General features: G+C 44.0%; 1 protein-coding gene across 2 annotated transcripts in view; it reads left to right on the top strand.

Moving 5' to 3' along the window:
- LOC311230399 (SPRY domain-containing protein 3-like) overlaps positions 1–18,190 on the top strand; it is a 61,698-nt gene extending 43,508 nt beyond the window's left edge. For both annotated transcript variants that reach the window (XM_084316667.1, XM_084316668.1), the window contains exons 8-11: positions 2,453–2,510; positions 8,440–8,559; positions 14,704–14,828; positions 15,997–18,190. In XM_084316667.1, coding sequence (XP_084172793.1) covers positions 2,453–2,510; positions 8,440–8,559; positions 14,704–14,828; positions 15,997–16,131 — 438 coding nt within the window. In that variant the 3' untranslated portion in view covers positions 16,132–18,190. The remainder of the gene's footprint in view (positions 1–2,452; positions 2,511–8,439; positions 8,560–14,703; positions 14,829–15,996) is intronic.
- Positions 18,191–23,262: the final 5,072 nt, after the last annotated feature.

Raw genomic sequence — 23,262 nt, 5'->3', positions numbered from 1 at the left:
TTTATTTTTTTTTTACGTTTAATTCATTTATCGCCTCTATATAAATGTGCATTATTTCGCCGGTTAAGTTTAGGCATTCTTTCGGAGTTGGTTAAGGTTAGAGTTTGTCTTAGAGCATGGCAATATTTCTTTCGCCGGTTAAGTTTAGGCATTCTTTCGGAGTTGGTTAAGGTTAGGGTTAAGTTTAGGCATTCTTTCGGAGTTGGTTATGGTTAGGGTTAAGTTTAGGCATTCTTTCGGAGTTGGTTAAGGTTAGGGTTAAGTTTAGGCATTCTTTCGGAGTTGGTTAAGGTTAGAGTTTGTCGCAGAGCATGGCAATAGAATGCAGCCTATTTCCGCACTGCCGCTCTCTCGCGCTGCCGCGGTCACATGGCAATCAGAGAAACGCTGAACGCAAGTTGGTTGCCTAAAGTGTTGACGCAGAAGGGCCTGGGTTCGATTCCCGCTTGGGGACAAGGTTGCCGTGTTGCCGGTTACCCAGGTGGGGTATCTCCCGAGCCTTTCTGTGTGGAGTTTGCATGTTCTCCCCCCGTGCTCACAAGGGTTTCCCCTCCCCATAAGAAGTGTGTGTAAATGTGTGTGAGCGCCATCGCTCTCCCTCGTCAGGGACACACACACACAAACTTGACTGTGTGTGTGTCGGGGACGTAGGCATATTGTAGACACTTCCTCAAACAGGGTTTGACAGGCAGAGAACGAGCGAGGAGAGAGAGGGAGAGAGAGAGGGACGGCGGGAGGGACTGCAGAAGTGTGTGTAAATGTGTGTGCGCCATCTCTCTCCCTCGTCAGGGACACACACATACAAACTTGACTGCGTGTGTGTCGGGGACGCATCTCTCCTCTCTCTCTCTCTCTCTCTCTCTCTCTCTCTCTCTCTCTCTCTCTCTCGCTTGTTCTCTCTCTCGCTCTCTCGTATGTATCACGCTGTGTGGGTGACTGTCACTGAAAGCGCTTATGGGCGGAGCCCATCCAATAACAGCCTGAAATCCTGCGGCTGGAAAATTATGCTTTTGAGTACTCCATTAGAAATATAAAACAATGATTATTTTTTTTAATAAACCTTACAGATGTGTTCAATAGACTCACAGGAATTGTGTAAAGTTGCCCAAATAGTGCAAGGAATAGCAATGCATGTCCCCTTTAATGAATGTGTGAGTGAATGGGTAAAATGTGAGGAACAAATTGTAAAGCACTTTGGATAAAAGCGCTATATAAATGCAGCCATTTACCATTTTACACACAAATAAGATATTCATGAAGATATTAAGAAGATATTAATTTATTCTTCCCCCTTGGGGAAATTCAGGTGGCATAGCAGCATGGGGGTTGGGGAAGGGAGGTCCAGGTATGATCAGGGTAATGGTATGATATGGTTTATTTCTTAATCCCCGAGGGGAAACATGGTTTGCCACCAGAGCGAATACACATATACAAACATGAAAGACAGTTACATGATACAATACACTACAGGATACACAACACAATAGGAGAGCCTCTTAACACAGGGCTATCGGTGTTCGTATTTTCTTTTTACCGCAGCAGGTACAAAGGACCTTCTCAATCGCTCAGTAGAGCATTGAGGCATCAACAATCTGTTACTAAATGAGCTTCGCAGAGCATCGAAAATACTAAACAGTGGGTGGCCTACAAAAGATAAAATGGTATTCAGTTTAGTCCTGGTTCGCTTGGCTATGGTGATCTCCAGGGAATCAGGAGGAAGGCCAATCACTGAGCCAGCCTTTTCGATGATTTTATTTATACGTTTTTGTCCAAAACAGGGATGCTGCCCCCCCAGCAGAGAACAGCATTGAACAGGACACTAGCCAGGATACCTTGGTAAAATACATAGAGAAGTGACCTGCTGATGTCAAAAGAACGAAGTTTTCTCAGATGAAAGAGCCGAGACTGGGCTTTTTTAAACACAGAATCTGTGTTCTGCCTCCAGTCCAGCTTACCGTCTATAGGACTGGACTATTTCAACCTCCTGCCCCCTAATGATGACAGGAGAGACATTCACCTTCTTCCTACTGAAGTTGATGACCAACTCCTTGGTTTTTTCGATGTTTAATTCCAAGAAGTTGGAATCGCACCAGTGGACAAATGAGTCAATCTCCTTTTTATAGGCTTGGTCATCGCCTTTGTTGATTAGACCGATCAGCGCTGTATCGTCAGAATATTTTTGCATATGGCACATGGCCTCGCTATGTCTGCAGTCCGCAGTATAAAGAACAAAGAGGAAGGGCGCCAAAACTGTTCCCTGGGGGGCTTTAGTTTTTGTCCAGATGACATCTATGTCACTATGACACTACTATGTCATCCAGCCTGACAAACTGAGGTTGAGGAACAAGATATTTCGTGCACCATGGGAGGAATCTTTTTTATCAAATGTTATTTAAGCACAGTGTAGATGGTGTTCTATTGATTTTTAAATTCATTCTAATTTCATTCACAGGACTACCCCAAAAATAGACACCCAGGTTGGAGTAGGGGCTCCATCGCATACCATGCTGGTGAGTATTTAAGGATGACCTGCTCCATCAATCACACGTGTGTGTGTGTGTGTGTGTGTGTGTGTGTGTGTGTGTGTGTGTGTGTGTGTGTGTGTGTGTGTGTGTGTGTGTGTGTGTGTGTGTGTGTGTGTGTGTGTGTGTGTGTGTGTGTGTGTGTGTGTGTGTGTGTGTGTGTGTGTGTGTGTGTGTGTGTGTGTGTGTGTGTGTGTGTGTGTGTGTGTGTGTGTGTGTGTTTTTTTCTTCATTTACATAACCCTTACCTTTCATACCAATGCTATTCTTATGGACAGCCTAGTTACTATTAGTATATGAATAGGAACAAGAACGCCAAGACTCTAATCTGGTGTAGGACATATGATATGATATATGATATTAGTAAGGGATAATGTATAGCTACGAGGTCATTGTCGCAAAATAATTGACCGACACGGAGTTTAAAATACCGAGGCGCCTCGCCGAGGTGTTTTAAACGTAGTGAAGGTCAATTATTTTGCGACAATGACAGAGTATAGCTATACATTATCCCGCTTATTACATGGCTAACTTACTAACAATATACCTAATTCATTTTACACCATCGACAAGACAAGATCAAATGCAGACGCAGTTGTTCTGTGGCTCCGTCCACTGTCAGCCCAAATAAAGTTATTATTTTCGCTGGCAGGTGTGTGGACTGATTGCACTGCTGCAGTGTGTGTCAGTGGGATTGATTGCGAACAGCTGCGAACAGCGGCCATTATTGCTCGGCATAGGTCCGTTATCGAGTAATAACGGACCTCTGACGAGCGCTATTGACCAATCACAATCAAGCATTTCGGCGAATGTTAAAACGCCATGTAATAAGCATTTATAATGCGCCCCCCCAGCCAATTTTTACATCGGTCCGGGGCGCAGCCTGGGGAAAAGAAATAATACGAATAAATGGACAGGACAAAGAAACAGGGAACCAGGCAGACAGACAGACAGAGAACATAAGAACACCTCAGACACACAACACAACAGCAAAGTAACTAGTGATCATCCAGAGCGAAAAGGTGGGTTTTAAGCAAGGCCTTGAATGTCTGTACGGTATTGGCAGACTTGATCTTGAGGGGGAGCTTATACCACAGTGTCTGCGCCATCACTGCAAAGGCCCATGAATTTACACTGGGCATATTATCTGAGACCTTCTCTTGTAGAGTGTACTCTTTAGAGGGGTGGGTTACATATTACATATATATTTACATTATAAGACAATGGAGTTCATTGACTAAAATTAATGATATGATGATGGATTAGAAATTCCGTCATCATGATCAATTGTGGTGGGTTGCAGTAACTATAAGTACGTTTGTTCATAGATTAGGTGGCTACTCGTTGGCTTGTAGCTAGTTAGTTGTTGTTGTTGTTGTTGTGTGTTATGTTAGCCGACAATTAACACTTTGATCGCCGGGGTTAAATTCATAATTTACCATCCCTCGCCAGCCCTATTTAACATGGAGAAGTTCCCCTTCTTTGCAGGGCTATAACTTTTTAAATCGTATTGCTCAATTGACATTACTATGGCCCATTCAACGTCCTATATCTATTGTTCAGGGTGTAGCAACGTTATACTTTTTCATTCACATATTCATACTAAAATACGGTCTAAAGTATAAGTATGTTTTTATCGTTTTCTGCAGCTTTCTCCAGAACTTGATTTATAGCCCTAAATGCATTATATTGATGATCAAATACAGTTTGGTAGGAATCTGTGCGAGATAAAAAATTTCAACTGGACGTGGTTCTAGGAGTTACTACGTATGATCTGATGTTGACCGGATGGGCGGGGGTCGTTTATAATTCCGTGGGCAACGTTATATCATTCATCTAGTGTGGGTGATATGATCATCAGAGCAGTTAGTATCGAAGACATTAACAAATAACGCTGAAACTCACCGTAGCTTCCTCTCGCCGTTGGGAGATGAGCGTGGAACAGAATTTTTTCTATTATGGGATGTCGAAATATCCGATCCATTTCCAGGTTGTATTTAAGCATTACATCACGCGCAGGAGTGGTTTGTGAACAATAAACCATGCCTAGGGGTGGTCGTTAGACCCCCCTAGGCATGGTTTATTGTTCACAAATCACGACTGCAAGTGGTGTAATGCTTTTATACAACTGCCACATTCATCCAACCTTATTGCTATACAATAAACACACATTAATCGAAGATTTATTGAAAAAAACATCCGCCAGAAAAAGTAGTTCCCACAACAGCAAAAAAGAGAAATTGCCTCCATGTGGAAGCAGCTCGGAAGTGCATCCAACCAACTAACACATCCAACTGTGTGTTATTGGAATCCAACTGCCTTTCAACTAAGACATCCAACCAACTAACACATCCAACTGTCTTTCAACTAAGACATCCAACAAACTAACACATCCAACTGTCTTTCAACTAAGACATCCAACCAACTAACACATCCAACTGCCTTTCAACTAAGACATCCAACCAACTAACACATCCAACTTTTCTTTAGTTTTTAATTATGAAGTTAGTGGTTGTTATTGGAATGATTGATTGAAAATTGTATTACCAGATGCAGAATGGGTACAATACAGTACGGCTCAATACACACAATTGTTAAGGGGATGCAGACCTACTTTCTATAGAACTGCATTCTTAGATGCTTCTATAGAAAGTAGGTAAAACAAATTAAAAAGTTTTCTTTGCCCTATAGGAAAAAAAAGTTTTCTTCGCCCTATTTTTTTATTAATTTTTTTAAACCTACTGTAGAGGGCCTAAACTTAACCAGTTGGAAACCAAGCGTACAGTAATAAAATTAGCAATCAATCAATCAATCAACTCAATAGGCCATGCTCACTTAGAACAAACAGCGCAGCACCCAGCTCTCTCTCAGTCTGACTATCCCCCGCGTTGCAGACAGGAGTGTGTGTGTGTGTGTGTGTGTGGGTGTGTGGGTGGGTGGGTGGGTGGGTGGAGACTGAGCCAGCGTCGGACAGTGTGAGAGTGAGGGCTGCAGTCAGAGAGAAGGAAAAAAAAATTGAAAAAAAAATTAAAAATTAATTGAAAATTAATCAATCAATCAATCCGCGATTTTTCTTTTGTTACACAATGATTCAAGACCCATCAATTACATCATCCAACATTGTTTAAAGGACTAAGACATTCGCTGTGACAGAATCGCTTGATATTTAGTCGTTAGCAACATATCCATTTGTTAAAGATTATTGTCCGCCATCTTGTGATCCGGCGGAGTGATGTGATGTGATTCGGTTGTGGGCGGGTCCTGGGCCAGCAGCGTGGAATTGTGAAGAATAAACACGTGTAAAATGACTGTTTCAGCCAATCAGAATCGAGAAATTTGCATGCCGTTGTATAAAATAGTATATACGTCCAAATCATGTTGTTTATCGAGTTATTGGTAACGGATCACTATCCGTTGTGATCAGCTCGAGTCCTGGGACTATTAGCGAGTGATCGGACCGAATTGAAATGAGCACCAGCTTCCACTTCCTGTTTCTCCCCTGGGCGATCCGCCGATCGGCCACCAGATGGCGCTCTTGAACCGTTGTAGAGTTGAGAGGGACTCAACAGTACATCTCATGTCTCCGGGGGAGAAATATGATTTCGATCACAGATTTTTGAAATATTGATATCAAAGACGCTGTCCAGCGTCTTCGGCAGAATGAGCATGGCGGGGAAAGACGTGTTTCAGCGTCAACGGCGATTAAAGTGTTAATATTCAACAATTGCAATTTCTCCATCCCGATGACTTCTCCGTTGGAAGGATTGAGCGCGTTATGCGCGATGTCGTAATTTTTCTGATGTTTGTTTTCCCTGCAACGTTTTGTAAACGTAAACAGGCGTTGCTTCGTACACCAGGTTCTCGGTGCCAGCTGGCTGCCATGAGCTGGTATTTCCTCCTCTCTCTGGCCTAAATGCTTTTATTGTGTGTGGAAAACCTGCAGAGAGAGTGACGTAAGGAAGTAAAAGCTGTGTCAGACACATGTGAACATGACATGTGTCCCATGTAAAGCGCCTCCCCTACACACACACAGGTGGGGATGATGTCATGCAGTATAAAAATAGAGGCTGGTACCGTCGTGTTTGTTTACGACGCTCTGATGAAGGCACGATGCGAAACGCGTTTATAGCCAAATATATGTATATATATATAGCCTGATATAGCCACATTTTTTAAGAATTTGAACCTGAGCCAAAAGTCTTGCATGTCTATATTATTATTATTTTCTTGAGTGCCGCTATTACCACTCAGCTGGTGGTTTTTCTTCTACGAAGTCCGGACTGTAGCTGAGACCCCAATTAGAGGAAGTGCACCTGCTCTGCGTCTCGTATGTGGATTGTGGACACAGTTGTGGCTTAACCCACATACAGGGTAAGAAAGCAAGGCAAAGAGGGAAGGTGTCCAAGCTGGAGTCGTATGGTGACTCTGTCAGAGAGGACCAACCAACCTTCTCATGAAGGACACAGTTAGGGGTGGGGGGGGGGGGGGGGGGGGGAATCGATACATAGTATTTTTATAATTTTTTTTTGTATAAGGAAGTTGCATTGTTCATTTCAATACCTGTAATAGTACAGTAGTCCACACACACGCGCACACATGTGCATTACATTAAATTGGAATATGACTGTAATAACAAACAGTTCAGTTTGTCAGGTACATGCAACACAGATGACAGTGTATTGACATCTGTCTGCTTGAGAAAATACCATGTTCTGCAATAAAAATGATTGAAGTGAGATGAACAGACTGAACTTTATTTTATTAGATAAAACATGTTGACAAAGTTTTACTTTGCAGTTGAAAAAAGGTAATAAATCGCAATATTAATATCGCAATACTCGGCATATCGCAATATATTTAGTATCGCAATACTATCGTATCGTGACTCAAGTATCGTGATAGTATCGTATCGTGAGGTCTCTGGTGATTCCCACCCCATATTACTATCCATCATTAGTGATGGAGTCGTATGGTGACTAACCCCCACTCGCACAATGTTAGTCCCAGCCCAGGACTGTCCCTGGTGAAAGAAAGTCATAGTCCACGAATAGTCATAGGATTTCGTGGACTATTGATTTAATCAATATTGTATAAGATATTCCTTTATTGATCCCCATGGGAAAATCCGGGCATCATAGCAGCATGGGGGAGCGGAGGTACAGGTATGGGGCAGGGTAATAGTAGAAAGACATGAATATAGGCAATGGAATTAGATCTGAATGTAAAAATATGAGAAAAATTAACAGTGTAATAGGATTCATTTGGAATAAACGGTGTAAACAAAGGTGCAGATGAGGGTCTTTATGCCCTATCGGTTATATTACATGTTACAATAAATATAGGCAATAAAAAGAAATGAATCTGAATATATATATACTATGAGTAAAAGTAAACAGTAGACACAAGGTGCAGTTTCCCACATGCAATAGGACCTGTTTAAAATGTAGTGCCTCTCAGAGAGGAAATAATAAGCTGTGAAAATGACTAGACCAACAAAGTCTTAGTCAACTATGACCACAATTTAAGACTATGTGTTTTTAATAGCAAAAGGCCAACTACACTGTCAGGGTGAGTAACAGTACAGTATATAGCTAGTTGTTTCATAGTCAATTAGTCAATAAATTGGTTTGGTTTGTTTTGGTTAGTCGATTGGCACATAGTTATGCTTTTATCCAAGCTGAGTAGGTTGTATCCGGAAGAAATAATAAGCACAGCTCTCGTCGTAAGCACTACAATTTTAAAAAGTTACATTTGACAGATACTGCGATGAAATGAACTAATCAATTAGTAGATAAATCCCGTTGGTTGTCTAAGAATTCCTTTAATCGAGGGCAAGGCCCTACAGATGTTCTGTGTTGATGATAATGTCTTACTTTCTCGTACACCGACACTCTGATATGATTCTGTATGTTGGTAGATGATGGGAAGATGTTCCAGGGCAGTGGTGTGGGAGACCCGTTTGGACCGCGCTGCTTCGAGGGAGACATCATGGGCTGTGGCATCATGTTCCCACGGGACTACATGCTGGAGGGGGGAGGTGAGTGCGTCTGGGAACATCCTGCTGATGACTCGGCTGGCGTCCGCACGCTCTGGACGGGAACAGAAGATTAGTTACTTTTAGGGATGTCCGATATTATCGGCCTACCGATGTGATATCAGAAAATATCGGTAGCGATTTAAAAAAAAAAAATGTACATTTCTATAACCTTTATTTACCCAGGCAAGCAAGTAAGAACAAATTCTGATTTTATTTATTGTCAAAAGTATGCATAATGTTATGTTAATTCCACAACAAGACATATGTAATGTTAATTACCTGAAATTATTACATGGCGTTTTCACATTCGCCGAAATGCTTGCTTGTGATTGGTCAATAGCGCGCGTCAGAGGTCCGTTATCACACATTATTACATACGTTTTCACATTCGCCGAAATGCTTGCTTGTGATTGGTCAATAGCCCCCGACAGCGGTGAATTATTTTTCGATAACCACCGGTGATTATTGTTTTTCGCAGCTGGAGTAATCAAGCCCCACTGACACACACTGTTTCAGTGCAATCAGACACACCTGCCGGGCTGCCCGCGATAATAATAATCACTTTATTTGGGCTGACAGAGCCACAGAACTGCGATTTGTCAAATGAATTAGGTATATTGTTAGTAAGTTAGCCATGTAATAAGCGGAATAATGTATAGCTAGCTATACTCGGTCATCATCGCAAAATAATTGACCTTCACTGACGTTTAAAACACCTCTCCGAGGCGGCTCGGTATTTTAAACTCAGTGTCGGTCAATTATTTTGGGACAATGACCTCGTAGCTATACATTATCCCTTACTTATTCCGTTTTTCAGGGGGAAACCCTGCATATATCGGTATCGGTTGATATCGGTATCTGAAATTAAGAGTTGGACAATATCGGTATCGGTAAAAAAGCCAATATCGAGCATCCCTAGAACTTACTTTATAAAGATTACTTTATTGTCAATGTACACAAGGCAATTTAAATTTGTCTTTTCACATATCCCTCCTAGTTACACACACAGTTCTCATATCCCTCCTAGTTACACACACACGCACACACACACAGTTCTCATATCCCTCCTAGTTACACACACACACACACACACACACACACACACACACACACACACACACACACACACACACACACACAGTCCTCATATCCCTCCTAGTTAAACACACACACAGTCCTCATATCCCTCCTAGTTACACATACACACAGTCCTCATATCCCTCCTAGTTACACATAGTATTCATATCCCTCCTAGTTACACATACACACAGTCCTCATATCCCCCCTAGTTACACATACACACAGTCCTCATATCCCCCCTAGTTACACATACATACAGTCATCATATCCCTCCTAGTTACACATACATACAGTCCTCATATCCCTCCTAGTTACACACACAGTCCTAATTTCCCTCCTATTTAGACATACACTCAGTCCTCATATCCCTTCTAGTTAGTAGTTACACATACATACAGTCCTCATATCCATCCTAGTTACACATACACTCAGTCCTCATATCCATCCTAGTTACACATACACTCAGTCCTCATATCCATCCTAGTTACACATAGTCTTCATATCCCTCCTAGTTACACATAGTCATCATTATCCCTCCTAATTACACCTACACACAGTCCCCCACACATTTACATTTAGTAATTTAGCTGACACTTTTATCCAAAGTGACTTACAAGTTCTGTACAACAGGTCAGCAGGAAGAGTACAACTCTTTCAGCTAAGAAACAATGATTGTCACACAGTGTTGAACTTGGGTGCTACAGTCTTGAGAGCATAGTAGTATAGACATGGTAGCATAGTAGGTAGTAATATAGGCAAGGAAGATTATTTAGTAGCAAGGTGCATGATAGTAAAAGACAGTATGAAGGTTAGTTTATATAGTTTACTATACTAACTATATAACTCAAATAAAACTATAAAGATTCTATGATGTAATAATGAAATATATATATATTTTTTATCATCAATCAGCTCGCTGCCTTTTTATCTGTCATGAAACGTCACAACTCTGTAAACCGGGGTACCTTTGTTATTTCCCAATCCCCCGCTCATAATTAGGACTCCAGGGGCCAATTATGTGCTGGTAAAGTATACAGCAGGTCTGTTGAAGTTGGCAGTGCTGTTCGGGAGCCATTATGGGCCACGTAATACCGTGGGTAGTGTGTAGTTCCATAGTAAGTATATATAGGCATGTTGGACTTTCTTTTGACAATGGTAGTGGGTTTCTTCAGTGAGCGCTTATCCTCGTCATTAGGGCACAAGTGTCTTGTGTTTTATTATGAAAAAGAAAAAAGTGGGCGGCTACGTGGCGTAGTGGGCAAGGCGCTCACCATGAAATCTGGAGACGCTGGGCTTGCCTGTTCGAGCCCAGCGCTCCACATTTGCTTTCAGTTTAGCTGGTCGTCCGTACTAATACACATTGGCCGTATTAGGGGGTGGGAAACTGAAGGGTTGGGATCGGGCGCTGTGGACAGCGACTCCTACAGGTCGGTTGGTGCGCCTGCGCAGTAGAATCAGGAAGTGTCGGGGGCAGCGTGAGCCTCCCACGCGTTACTCCTCGCCACTGAGAGATCGAGCTGCGCAGGTGAAAAGATGCAACTGCTGTTACCTCAAGTACCGGAGGGGACTTGTGCTATGTATGACTTAGTCCACATTGCAACCGGCTTGTGGGAGGCAAGAAACAGCGTTCGTGACAGGGGAGGGTTGAATTGGATGATACGAAATTGGGATGGGAGAAAATATAGAAAATGGGAGAAAAAGTGGATAAAAAAAAGAAAAAGAAAAAAGTAAATGCAATGTTTCTGACGTGCACTTGAAGGCACGGTATCTGCATACCTACTGTGTTTCAAAATGATTACACAGTTGCTGGTCCCTGGAAACCTCTGGAATTGGTACAGCTTTAGACCCTGGTGACTGGGTGAGAGTAATGATGAAATGAGTGCTATATAGACTGGTGTCTGGGTGAGAGTAATGATGACATGAGGTCTACAGACTGGTGTCTGGGTGAGAGTAATGATGACATGAGGTCTACAAACTGGTGTCTGGGTGAGAGTAATGATGACATGAGGTCTACAGACTGGTGTCTGGGTGAGTTTAAGTCTTTCATTTGCCCAGGCATTAAATTGTTGGGGGGGCAGCCCGGCTGTCACAAGATTAAATAATATATAAAATATATTCAATGTTTTTGTATTCAAGTTTTTGTGCGGCTACCAGGAGCTTGGTGCATCTGATGAGAGCTTGTATGGAACGCGCAAGAATTAAAATGGGTGCAGCCGCCAGTTGGTGTAAAATGTTGCTCTAAGTGGTATTAAATAGGTCTTAAAAAGTATTAAATGTAACTTGTTGAAACCTGCAGATACCCTGTAAATGTTGCAGACCGGATATTCAACTGTTAGACTTTCAACAATCATGTCTTTTGCTACTAACTGAAAACACTGTTGAAACGGTCTGTTGTGTGCAATTCTGTAAAATCATGTGTGGAATTCCAGTGCAATTATATACACCGTCTGTCTGTCCTCACACCCGTCTGTCTGTCCTCCTCCTCCTCACACCTGTCTGTCCTCCTCCTCCTCACACCTGTCTGTCCTCCTCCTCCTCACACCTGTCTGTCCTCCTCCTCACACCCGTCTGTCTGTCCTCCTCCTCCTCACACCCGTCTGTCTGTCCTCCTCCTCCTCACACCTGTCTGTCTGTCCTCCTCCTCCTCACACCTGTCTGTCTGTCCTCCTCCTCCTCACACCTGTCTGTCTGTCCTCCTCCTCCTCACACCTGTCTGTCTGTCCTCCTCCTCACACCTGTCTGTCTGTCCTCCTCCTCACACCTGTCTGTCTGTCCTCCTCCTCACACCTGTCTGTCTGTCCTCCTCCTCCTCAAACCTGTCTGTCTGTCCTCCTCCTCCTCACACCTGTCTGTCCTCCTCACACCCGTCTGTCCTCCTCCTCACACCTGTCTGTCCTCCTCCTCACACCTGTCTGTCCTCCTCACACCTGTCTGTCCTCCTCCTCACACCTGTCTGTCCTCCTCCTCCTCACACCTGTCTGTCTGTCCTCCTCACACCTGTCTGTCCTCCTCACACCTGTCTGTCTGTCCTCCTCCTCACACCTGTCTGTCCTCCTCCTCCTCACACCTGTCTGTCCTCCTCCTCACACCTGTCTGTCCTCCTCCTCATCACACCTGTCTGTCCTCCTCCTCCTCACACCTGTCTGTCTGTCCTCCTCCTCCTCACACCCGTCTGTCTGTCCTCCTCCTCCTCACACCCGTCTGTCTGTCCTCCTCCTCCTCACACCTGTCTGTCTGTCCTCCTCCTCCTCACACCTGTCTGTCTGTCCTCCTCCTCCTCACACCTGTCTGTCTGTCCTCCTCCTCCTCACACCTGTCTGTCTGTCCTCCTCCTCACACCTGTCTGTCTGTCCTCCTCCTCACACCTGTCTGTCTGTCCTCCTCCTCACACCTGTCTGTCCTCCTCCTCCTCAAACCTGTCTGTCTGTCCTCCTCCTCCTCACACCTGTCTGTCCTCCTCACACCCGTCTGTCCTCCTCCTCACACCTGTCTGTCCTCCTCCTCACACCTGTCTGTCCTCCTCACACCTGTCTGTCCTCCTCCTCACACCTGTCTGTCCTCCTCCTCCTCACACCTGTCTGTCTGTCCTCCTCCTCACACCTGTCTGTCCTCCTCACACCTGTCTGTCTGTCCTCCTCCTCACACCTGTCTGTCCTCCTCCTCCTCACACCTGTCTGTCCTCCTCCTCACACCTGTCTGTCCTCCTCCTCACACCTGTCTGTCCTCCTCCTCATCACACCTGTCTGTCCTCCTCCTCCTCACACCTGTCTGTCTGTCCTCCTCCTCCTCACACCGGTCTGTCTGTCCTCCTCCTCCTCACACCTGTCTGTCTGTTCTCCTCCTCACACCTGTCTGTCCTCCTCCTCCTCACACCTGTCTGTCTGTCCTCCTCCTCCTCACACCTGTCTGTCTGTCCTCCTCCTCACACCTGTCTGTCCTCCTCCTCCTCACACCTGTCTGTCTGTCCTCCTCCTCCTCACACCTGTCTGTCTGTTCTCCTCCTCACACCTGTCTGTCCTCCTCCTCACACATGTCTGTCTGTCCTCCTCCTCACACCTGTCTGTCTGTCCTCCTCCTCCTCACACCTGTCTGTCTGTCCTCCTCCTCCTCACACCTGTCTGTCTGTTCTCCTCCTCACACCTGTCTGTCCTCCTCCTCCTCACACCTGTCTGTCTGTTCTCCTCCTCACACCTGTCTGTCCTCCTCCTCACACCTGTCTGTCTGTCCTCCTCCTCACACCTGTCTGTCCTCCTCCTCCTCAAACCTGTCTGTCTGTCCTCCTCCTCCTCACACCTGTCTGTCCTCCTCCGCACACCTGTCTGTCCTCCTCACACCTGTCTGTCTGTCCTCCTCCTCACACCTGTCTGTCCTCCTCCTCCTCAAACCTGTCTGTCTGTCCTCCTCCTCCTCACACCTGTCTGTCTGTTCTCCTCCTCACACCTGTCTGTCCTCCTCCTCCTCACACCTGTCTGTCCTCCTCCTCCTCACACCTGTCTGTCCTCCTCCTCCTCACACCTGTCTGTCCTCCTCCTCCTCCTCACACCTGTCGGTCTGTCCTCCTCCTCCTCACACCTGTCTGTCTGTCCTCCTCCTCCTCACACCTGTCTGTCTGTCCTCCTCCTTCTCACACCTGTCTGTCCTCCTCCTCCTCACACCTGTCTGTCTGTCCTCCTCCTCCTCACACCTGTCGGTCTGTCCTCCTCCTCCTCACACCTGTCTGTCTGTCCTCCTCCTCCTCACACCTGTCTGTCTGTCCTCCTCCTCACACCTGTCTGTCTGTCCTCCTCCTCACACCTGTCTGTCCTCCTCCTCCTCACACCTGTCTGTCTGTCCTCCTCCTCCTCACACCTGTCTGTCTGTCCTCCTCCTCACACCTGTCTGTCCTCCTCCTCCTCACACCTGTCTGTCCTCCTCCTCCTCACACCTGTCTGTCTGTCCTCCTCCTCCTCACACCTGTCTGTCTGTCTGTCTGTCCTCCTCCTCCTCACACCTGTCTGTCTGTCTGTCCTCCTCCTCCTCACACCTGTCTGTCCTCCTCACACCTGTCTGTCTCTCGTCAAACAGACGACGCAGACGACGTGGACATCATGGATGTTCGGCCCAAGCAGGGTCAGGTGCAGAACGACCTCTACATGAACTATGAAGATGACGAAGAGGAGGGAGAGGATGCGGAGGGGAGGAAGGTCATGGTGAGTCATTTTTACATTCATCGTTTATTAAATTAAAACAACCCCCAAAAAATTTGAATTATTACAGAACTGCTGTGTTTTATCAACTACTACGAGGTGTGTGTGTGTGGGGGGGGGGGGGGGGTAGATTAGATTAGATTAATTCATTGTCATTGCACGTACAAGTACCAGAAATGCACCGATCCACTTTTTTCAGTTCCGATGCCTAAAGAAATGCATTACATTTAAATGTATTCCAATGTATTTGAACTGTAGGTTTAGTAGCTTCAAATTCAAACAGGTAGTAATAGGCCCCATAGTGCTCAGTAACACTGGATTAGCCTACTTATTTTTGGAAACCTTAAATCAGTATAAAAACAAAAGTCTTTACCCACTTTTATACTTTTTTGTTCACAATATACTTTGACTTGAGGACCCTTATTTTTAATAATGTTTGACTGGAAGCCCAATGATTCTGCTGCTTAACGCTCCCCAGCTGAGCCACGAGGCATTCTGAGAAGTTTGCCTTTTTCTCTGCATCGCCTACTAATTAGTCTCCATTGTCTAATTAATTTTGGGACTACCGTCTATACCGTCTGAGCTCAGAATTTAAACAAGAACACAGACACACACACATCTCTCGTTCCCAAATGAGAAGTGTGTGATATACAGCATGATTTAAAAAAACAAACAGGGTAAAGTTGTACTACTAGTTTGAGCCCTGCTATGGGATCTGGATCAGGTACGTGGATCGGTGAAGTCAGGCCAATATCCGATACGTGAATTACGTCACATCGGAACCCGATATGACTGAACCCGATACCGATCTTGGATCGGTCCCAACTCTTAACAAGTACAGAGCACTACCAAATGAACCACACAATGTTACACAACAATGGCTTCAATGTACCATTGTGTACACTAGATTGTGTAACTATCAGTGTGCTATCAGTGTGCTGTTGTATGTTGTGTACACAATAGAGTGTGCCATTTATTATGGCACATATGAAACATTTTATAAAATAGAAAGTTACATACAAAAAATAATAATAATAAAATAACAAATGGAAGATGGATATCTGTAATTAGTAATGGGGGGGAAGGGGTGCAGTGGTGACCCCTTTAAATCTCCGGTTTGTTAAATTAATGTATTTTTGTATCTCTCTGCTGCCCCCTTGTGTTTCAATAGGTGTTCTTCACTCGCAATGGCAAAGTGGTGGGCAAGAGAGAAGTGGCCTTACCCCTTGGGGGCTTCTACCCAACCCTCGGCATGATGAGCACCGGGGAGAAGGTTAGAGTGGACCTGCGGCCCCTCAGTGGCTGACCAGGGTAGTGCACCTCCACCCTCTCAGTGGCTGACCAGGGTAGTGGACCTGCGGCCCCTCAGTGGCTGACCAGGGTAGTGCACCTCCACCCTCTCAGTGGCTGACCAGGGTAGTGCACCTCCACCCTCTCAGTGGCTGACCAGGGTAGTGCACCTCCACCCTCTCAGTGGCTGACCAGGGTAGTGGACCTGCTCCCCTCAGTGGCTGACCAGGGTAGTGCACCTCCACCCTCTCAGTGGCTGACCAGGGTAGTGCACCTCCACCCTCTCAGTGGCTGACCAGGGTAGAGGACGTTTATAGAAAGAGCACTAGAATAATAAGACCAGGATGGCTCATTATCGTCATAAAGCCGATAACCACTGGGAGACAGACGGGCCGTTCTGTCAGAAATGTCTCCCCGGTGCTGAAGTTCCTCCTCTGTGAGAACGCTGCTTCCCGTTCTCGTCATGTCATTCTAGGTGGAGGCGGCGTCGACGAAGAGAATGCCGGACAGAGTTGGCTCTATGTGGAGCTTGTTTCTTAGTAAAACTGTGATTTAGTGGAAGACACTGCTAGGGATGCACTGATACCACGTCACTGATGCGGCGACATATTAAAGGGTAATTCCGCTATTTTTAAACATGGACCCCATTCCTCCATCATTTGGGGTCTAAATGACGAATAGGGACAACAGATTTGGTCCAGTGTTGAGAGAGATCCCTTCACCCAGGAGCTGTGAAAGAGGCTGCCATGTAACAATTTGGGGCATTTGCGCACGTCAAAGTACGTCCACTAAAGGTGCTTCTTTTTGCCACTGAGAGACTCTTACGTGTCTTCTATGTCTTACCTAAGTGTCCCACAGACGGAGGTGTCACTCTGAAATCCCACAAGGTTTGAGTTGTTGCAGGAGGACTGCTGGAAACGAGAGTTGGAGAGGAGGAGTTTGTTGTGTTGGAGGAGGGAAAGCGTAGCGATATCTAAAAGATGTAAGACAGTGGTTTGTGTTTGTGCGTATCCGAATTGTACCAACAGAATCTGTGTCGCACCACACTTAGCATAGTTTTCACGCTACCTTTGTTGGATAGGGACACGCTGAAGTTGTGGCTAGTTGTGCTACAAATGGATGAAAACACGCCCGTCCGTACACTGCGCCTTGCAGAACACCGGGTCTGTAGTGACCATTTTGACCGGAGGAGAAGAATAAGTTCTATGCCAAAGTACCTTTTTCCTAAAGAAAGATGCTGTTCCAAGAGTGGAGAGACCTGCTGCAGACAGAGTGGAGGTAAAGTTATTAGCTTGTTATTGTTGGCCTTGGATGTTAGAACAGAGACCGGAGGAAGGGAAATGTAAACACAAATGTCTCTCTCTCTGTAGGGGTCCTTTACACAATGTTGCCAGACACATATAATAACAGTCTGAGTCTGTCAGTGGCAAAAACAAGCACTTTTAGTGGACGTATTCTGTCATTCACAAATTCCTCGAATTGTTTCATTGCAGCCTGTGTTGCGGCCCTATTAGTAATTTAGTTCCCAAATGTTGGAAAAATAGGTCCAGGTTTAAAAATACCGGAATGACTCTTTTTAAGTATAGGCTGATGCAGAGCACCAATACAATACATCCCTTTTACTGAACGATAGAGTTCTCGGTTTTCAGCCCAAACCGACAGGACCAGAGAGGCAAGAATGTCTGTACGTGTGTTTACGGGCAATCGGTACCATGGACAGTCTCGTGGTCTTCTTGGGCCGGTCCCAGGCTCAGTGTTGTATTATATATTATTATATTATATATTATATATCAGTGTGTATATACTCACTCGGGTCGGTTTGAGTTTGAATCGCCGCCGGGCCTGTTGAGAACTCTTAATGAACAGCGCAGACTCCATTCTTCTCCACAAGAGAGAGATCTAACATCTTTCTCTGTGCCAGAAATGGAGAAAATTGTATTGCTTTGCCTTGATTCACGATACGTTATATAAAACGTTCTTGGTGACATTTTCCAGTAACGATACCTCGTCTTAGCCTGGTATCAGGCCTGATATCAGTAACGATACCTGGTCTCAGCCTGGTCTCAGCCTGATATCAGTAACGATACCTGGTCTCAGCCTGGTCTCAGCCTGGTCTCAGCCTGATATCAGTAACGATACCTGGTCTCAGCCTGGTCTCAGCCTGATATCAGTAACGATACCTGGTCTCAGCCTGGTATCAGGCCTGATATCAGTAACGATACCTCGTCTTAGCCTGGTCTCAGCCTGGTATCAGTAACCATACCTCGTCTCAGCCTGGTATCAGTAACCATACCTCGTCTCAGCCTGGTCTCAGGCCTGATAACCGGTATCAGTGTCGGTCTCAGTGCATCCCTAGTCCTGGCGCTAAATGATACCTCTCTACACTCGTGGACAGTCACCTCAGCTTCGTTTTTAAATGGCTTAATCACATCCAAAGAATGAGCATGATCAGACAAAACATGTTTTTATTGCATGAGTGCCTCAAGAAAATGGTGATTTTTTTTTTCTCTCACAGGACCAGTTAGAGATCTTAAAGGGCAATACCGCTATTTTTAATGTGGATCCTACAGTGAATGATGAAAATAAACACGTCGACCATGAACGCCCTCCACAGTGGAGCGCTCGTAAAGTATAACAGTTTAATGACAGCGATTTCTATCTATAGCGAGTTGGACAAAATTCAAGTGCTGTCATTTTTCAAAGACACGTCTGCCGTTTACTTGCAGTAATGAATTAAGTCCATTGTAGTTATGAGATATATTTTGGCATGAATGGTGCAATATTTTGTGGGAACTGTGCAATAATGTTAATGGGGCTCTTTATCTATAAGCCACAGAAAGCCAAAGCTCACAATTACCAATTGAACGCTGATTTAACAAAGCATGTAACGCTGTATGGCTTTTATAAGCATACATACTGTAGCATATGTTACATTACATATGTTGGTGAAAGGTGCTCACAAAGGAACTCAACCTCAACCTAAGCAGCCCATTCCAGAAATTGTCAAATATAAAAGTTAGCTTTTGATTTCCCTGGTAAAGCCATCGGTTTCTAACTATAGCCTGTCGATGTTTATCACATTCAATATACTGTGTTATATTTGCTAATATTAGAGCTAAGACCGGGTTGATGATGATGGGGTGGGTTGGGTTGGAAACCAGAGCGTGGATGGGGTGGGTTGGGTTGGAAACCACAGTGTGGATGGGGTGGGTTGGGTTGGAAACCACAGTGTGGATGGGGTGGGTTGGGTTGGAAACCACAGGGTGGATGGGGTGGGTTGGGTTGGAAACCACAGCCCCCAGAGGCTCGGGACAGCCCTGCATTATGATGGGATGGTATGATTCTAATTGGGCTTTTAACGCCATACTTCACAAATAAAACTAGGCAAGCTTAGTTCACCTGGACGAGTGTGAGACTCGCGCATGAGCGTTTCAACAATCAGTCACTTAGTAACCAACATTGGCTGGTATTGAGCCAATCCTCGTGGTCCGGACAAAAAAAGAAGCAAAAACTGATGATTTATTTTGTTTGATTTTGTAAAAAAATACATTTATTAGATTTATTTGAGTCTAATTACATTTTTATTTCAGAATTTGTCCTAATGTGATGTCGTCTGAGGACGCTGAATCATTGTGTCGTGTTAATTACAGCTGTAAATGAAAAATAGCATCCAGAGACATGAGACATGAGTAAAATGTAGTTTTTAAGATTGTAAATTGTTTTATATACTTCGTGCAGTGGGGGGAGGGGGGGAGGGGATTCAAAGCAAAGCATTGCAACCAAACATTTAGAGACCTAAAGACTATAGTGTTGATCCATCTATATAACTAAAGACTATAGTGATGATCCATATATATAACTAAAGACTATAGTGACAATCCATCTAGAGAACTAAAGAATATAGTATTGATCCAATTTTGGAAAATCCACTACACTAATGACTGGGATAAAATGGATGTAGTATAGGTGAAATATTCAATCTCCTTTCCTGTTCTTGTGGTGAAGGTGAAGGACCCATGGCCACTCTGTAGTGTTTAGCACCTTGGGTCCCAGAGATTAGAGGAACTTGCCCACCATTACTGATCGATAGGGCTGGGCGATGTGGAAGAAATTGATATCACGATAATCACAAGGACTTTTTCTTGATATTGATACATATCATGATATCCGCTCACGTGTGTGAAATCACAGGTTATGTAATCCAGTCGATGTTAATCTCACATTACACTGCGCGGTGACATAAAGTGACATAAATCCAAAACTGGAACTTTCAAATGACATTCCCTCAAATACTCAAGATAAAGTTTTGTGAGAAATGTGTCTTAATAGGTTTTTAACAGAATTGTGTACCGCAATATCATGATTTCATCACAATACGATCCCACTGGATCAGACCTACTGAACCACCATCGTTCTGCTGCCGGTTACTGTATTTTCACCATCCACTGTCCTGGTACATGATATTTTCTCAACGTTTTATACATAAAAAATGGTTTTACATGTTTTTTTCCATTGTTGATATATTTGGTATCCATTATTTTCTATATCATTCCCGTAGGCTTTTTGGTTAATCTAAAACTTTAGCCAACTCCGACCTTAAGACACCTGAAAGCCTTGTAGAATCATCTGTAATGGTGAGGAGTTACATGAGTTACGGCACAATATAATTATTTTCAAAGACCATTGTATTCAATCTCCTCCAGATGTATTTTAAACACTTTAAGGTTTTTATAATTTGTATAAATGTGTTTTTTTCCACCACATTCTTCAGTAAACTACTGAAAATGGCTTAGCAACATGAGCATCTTAGCTTAGAAGCTTTTACCTTCATTGACAATTCAAGGACTATATGGAGGTGTAGTCTGACGTCACTTTGGTCCGCCCGCGAGGTCCACCCGTATAGGGATTTATCATTGGGAAAATGGATTATCGGCTATTGTAACAATTCTGCCTCATGAACATTGGCAAGCTTTCCATTTTTGTTTCCATGATGGTGGAACGGCCGGAAACAGCAATGACATTATTGCTGTTTCCGGCCGGTCCACCATCTTGAAAACGCAATGTAATTCCGATTCCCCATTGACCATTTCTAAATTGTCTCGTTTAAACATATCAATACATACATACATATCAATACCTAGTTACCTAACTAGAAACTGTGATCGTTACCAAAAGCATGTTTTACATCCGATAAAATACGACACTGTGATCGGTACAGAAGCATGTTTTACGTTAAAAAAATACCAGCAGGTTACCTAAGATAGACCTTACCTCAGTCAGAAAGTACTCCAAAATGAATAAATCCCAGTCGATCCCATGGCAATCGCAATTACTCGTGTATATTGGGCATGGCTACCATACGGGAAAGAATAGCTCTGAGGCACCAAATCTTCCACCGATTGCTATGTTGTGATCCACTCCTAGGCGAAAAAGATCAAAGGATCCAAAAACGCATTGGCGACGAAACACGAGTATAGTAGTTTTTGGCGCAGAAAGAGTTAACGCCCCCAAAAGTAGCCATTTTAGTTTTCTTTTTGGAGGACTGCATACTTTTTTTGCAAACCAAAATACTATACTTTATACTTATAGCACATGCATGAGCCTGGTCTCTTTTGAAAGATAACATTCTGAAGTGTCTGATACAATAAAGATAAATAAATTCACTTTTAGTGCTAATGAAATAGACTCAGAGTAACATAGGTCTGAACTTGAGTTCAGTTACTCTAAGTAGTATATCCAAAAAAATTGTAGGAGCTGGAAAACACCCTGGGTCCATAGCCTTAAGTCTTATATAGTACATGTCCAAATTTTATAGAAATCCGCAATGAGTGATTAGGAGCGATTTTGGTAAACTGGGAGGGGAAAAAAAGCTCTGCAGGTTTCAGTTTTCTCATTGACTCCAATGCATTCCGCGTTTTTTTCTCTTCCTGTTTTCGCTCGTGACTTTTCACCTAGATCCCTGATTCACTCATCCCCGCCTGGAGTAACATTGGAAAGTCACACTCATTGGTTACAACCCTGTCCAATAATTTTCTAGATCGCCAAATGATTTACGGAGCTAGAGCCTCGGGAGTTGGGGGTGGTATTAAAAGGGGGGTGAAAAGTCTGCCGTGTACTTTGGCGCACGCCTCACATATCGGCATGTAACTCGAGAACCGCTGAACGGATTTTGTCACCTGAAACGGCAATCGACAGGCAACAAATAGGGCTTATTATATATATATATATATATTGTATTAAAAAAAGATGCACACCCGAGCCGCTAGAGGTCGACAGTCGCGCATCGCGCCGGTGGGCAAATCGTCGTCAGGAGGGGCCGGGCCGTTGCACGTTAAGAGGTTTTAACCAATTAGTGACATCATACATGCAACGCAGATTTCGGGGAAGTACAAAGAAGCTCTCCCTCTCCAGGGGAAGAATGTGAAAAAGGTGCTCTGGTGACAAGTTCTGCACCAATAACAATCTGTGTAGTCATGCCTCCAAGAGGAGTTAACCATACAAATAAAAATACATATGAGCGGAGGGGACCTTTTTAAGGTGTGAATACAATGGAAACGGAAATTGGATACCAAATATCTCAGTAACAGAAGAACATGAAGTCTGATAATTAATTAAGGATGATACAACAACATGTCAAAAACAGTGATATTGCCCTTTAAGCAGCTACTTTTATCAGGTAGTCTTACTAACAAAAGTTTGATCCAACATTCAAATGCTGAAAGAGAAATGCTGATTTGCGGCTCTCAGGTATACGCCAAAATCAAAGTTGCTCTAACGATATTGTTTCATTTTAGTGTTTTCTAAAACGATGATGATGCCACATGCTTTTATCACAAGCACTTTATATATACAGAGTACAGTAAAATCTTGTTTATGTGAACCTCAGTCTACTAAACGGGAATAATATGTAGGAAGATTAGCCTTTTCCAGAAAGGTATCGCTGAATGTGCTCATTTTTTTGGAATTAAATTGTTCATGCATGCAAGTTAAAGCATTAACGCTGCGATTTTAAATAGTAAAATCATTTCAGAATGGATGTGCATGCACAGTTCTTTGAGTCTTTGAAGCCTTAGTCAGAACTATTGATTGTATTTCAGTATCCCTGAACATTTGGACCTCCCCAAACGTTCTCTTATTTCTGAAGGTT

The sequence above is a fragment of the Notolepis coatsorum genome (genome assembly GCF_963971535.1).
Source record: "Notolepis coatsorum genome assembly, chromosome: 6".
NCBI lineage: Eukaryota > Metazoa > Chordata > Actinopteri > Aulopiformes > Paralepididae > Notolepis > Notolepis coatsorum.
Note: the sequence above shows the minus strand (reverse complement) of the source record. Positions and strands in the feature narration are given on the sequence as shown.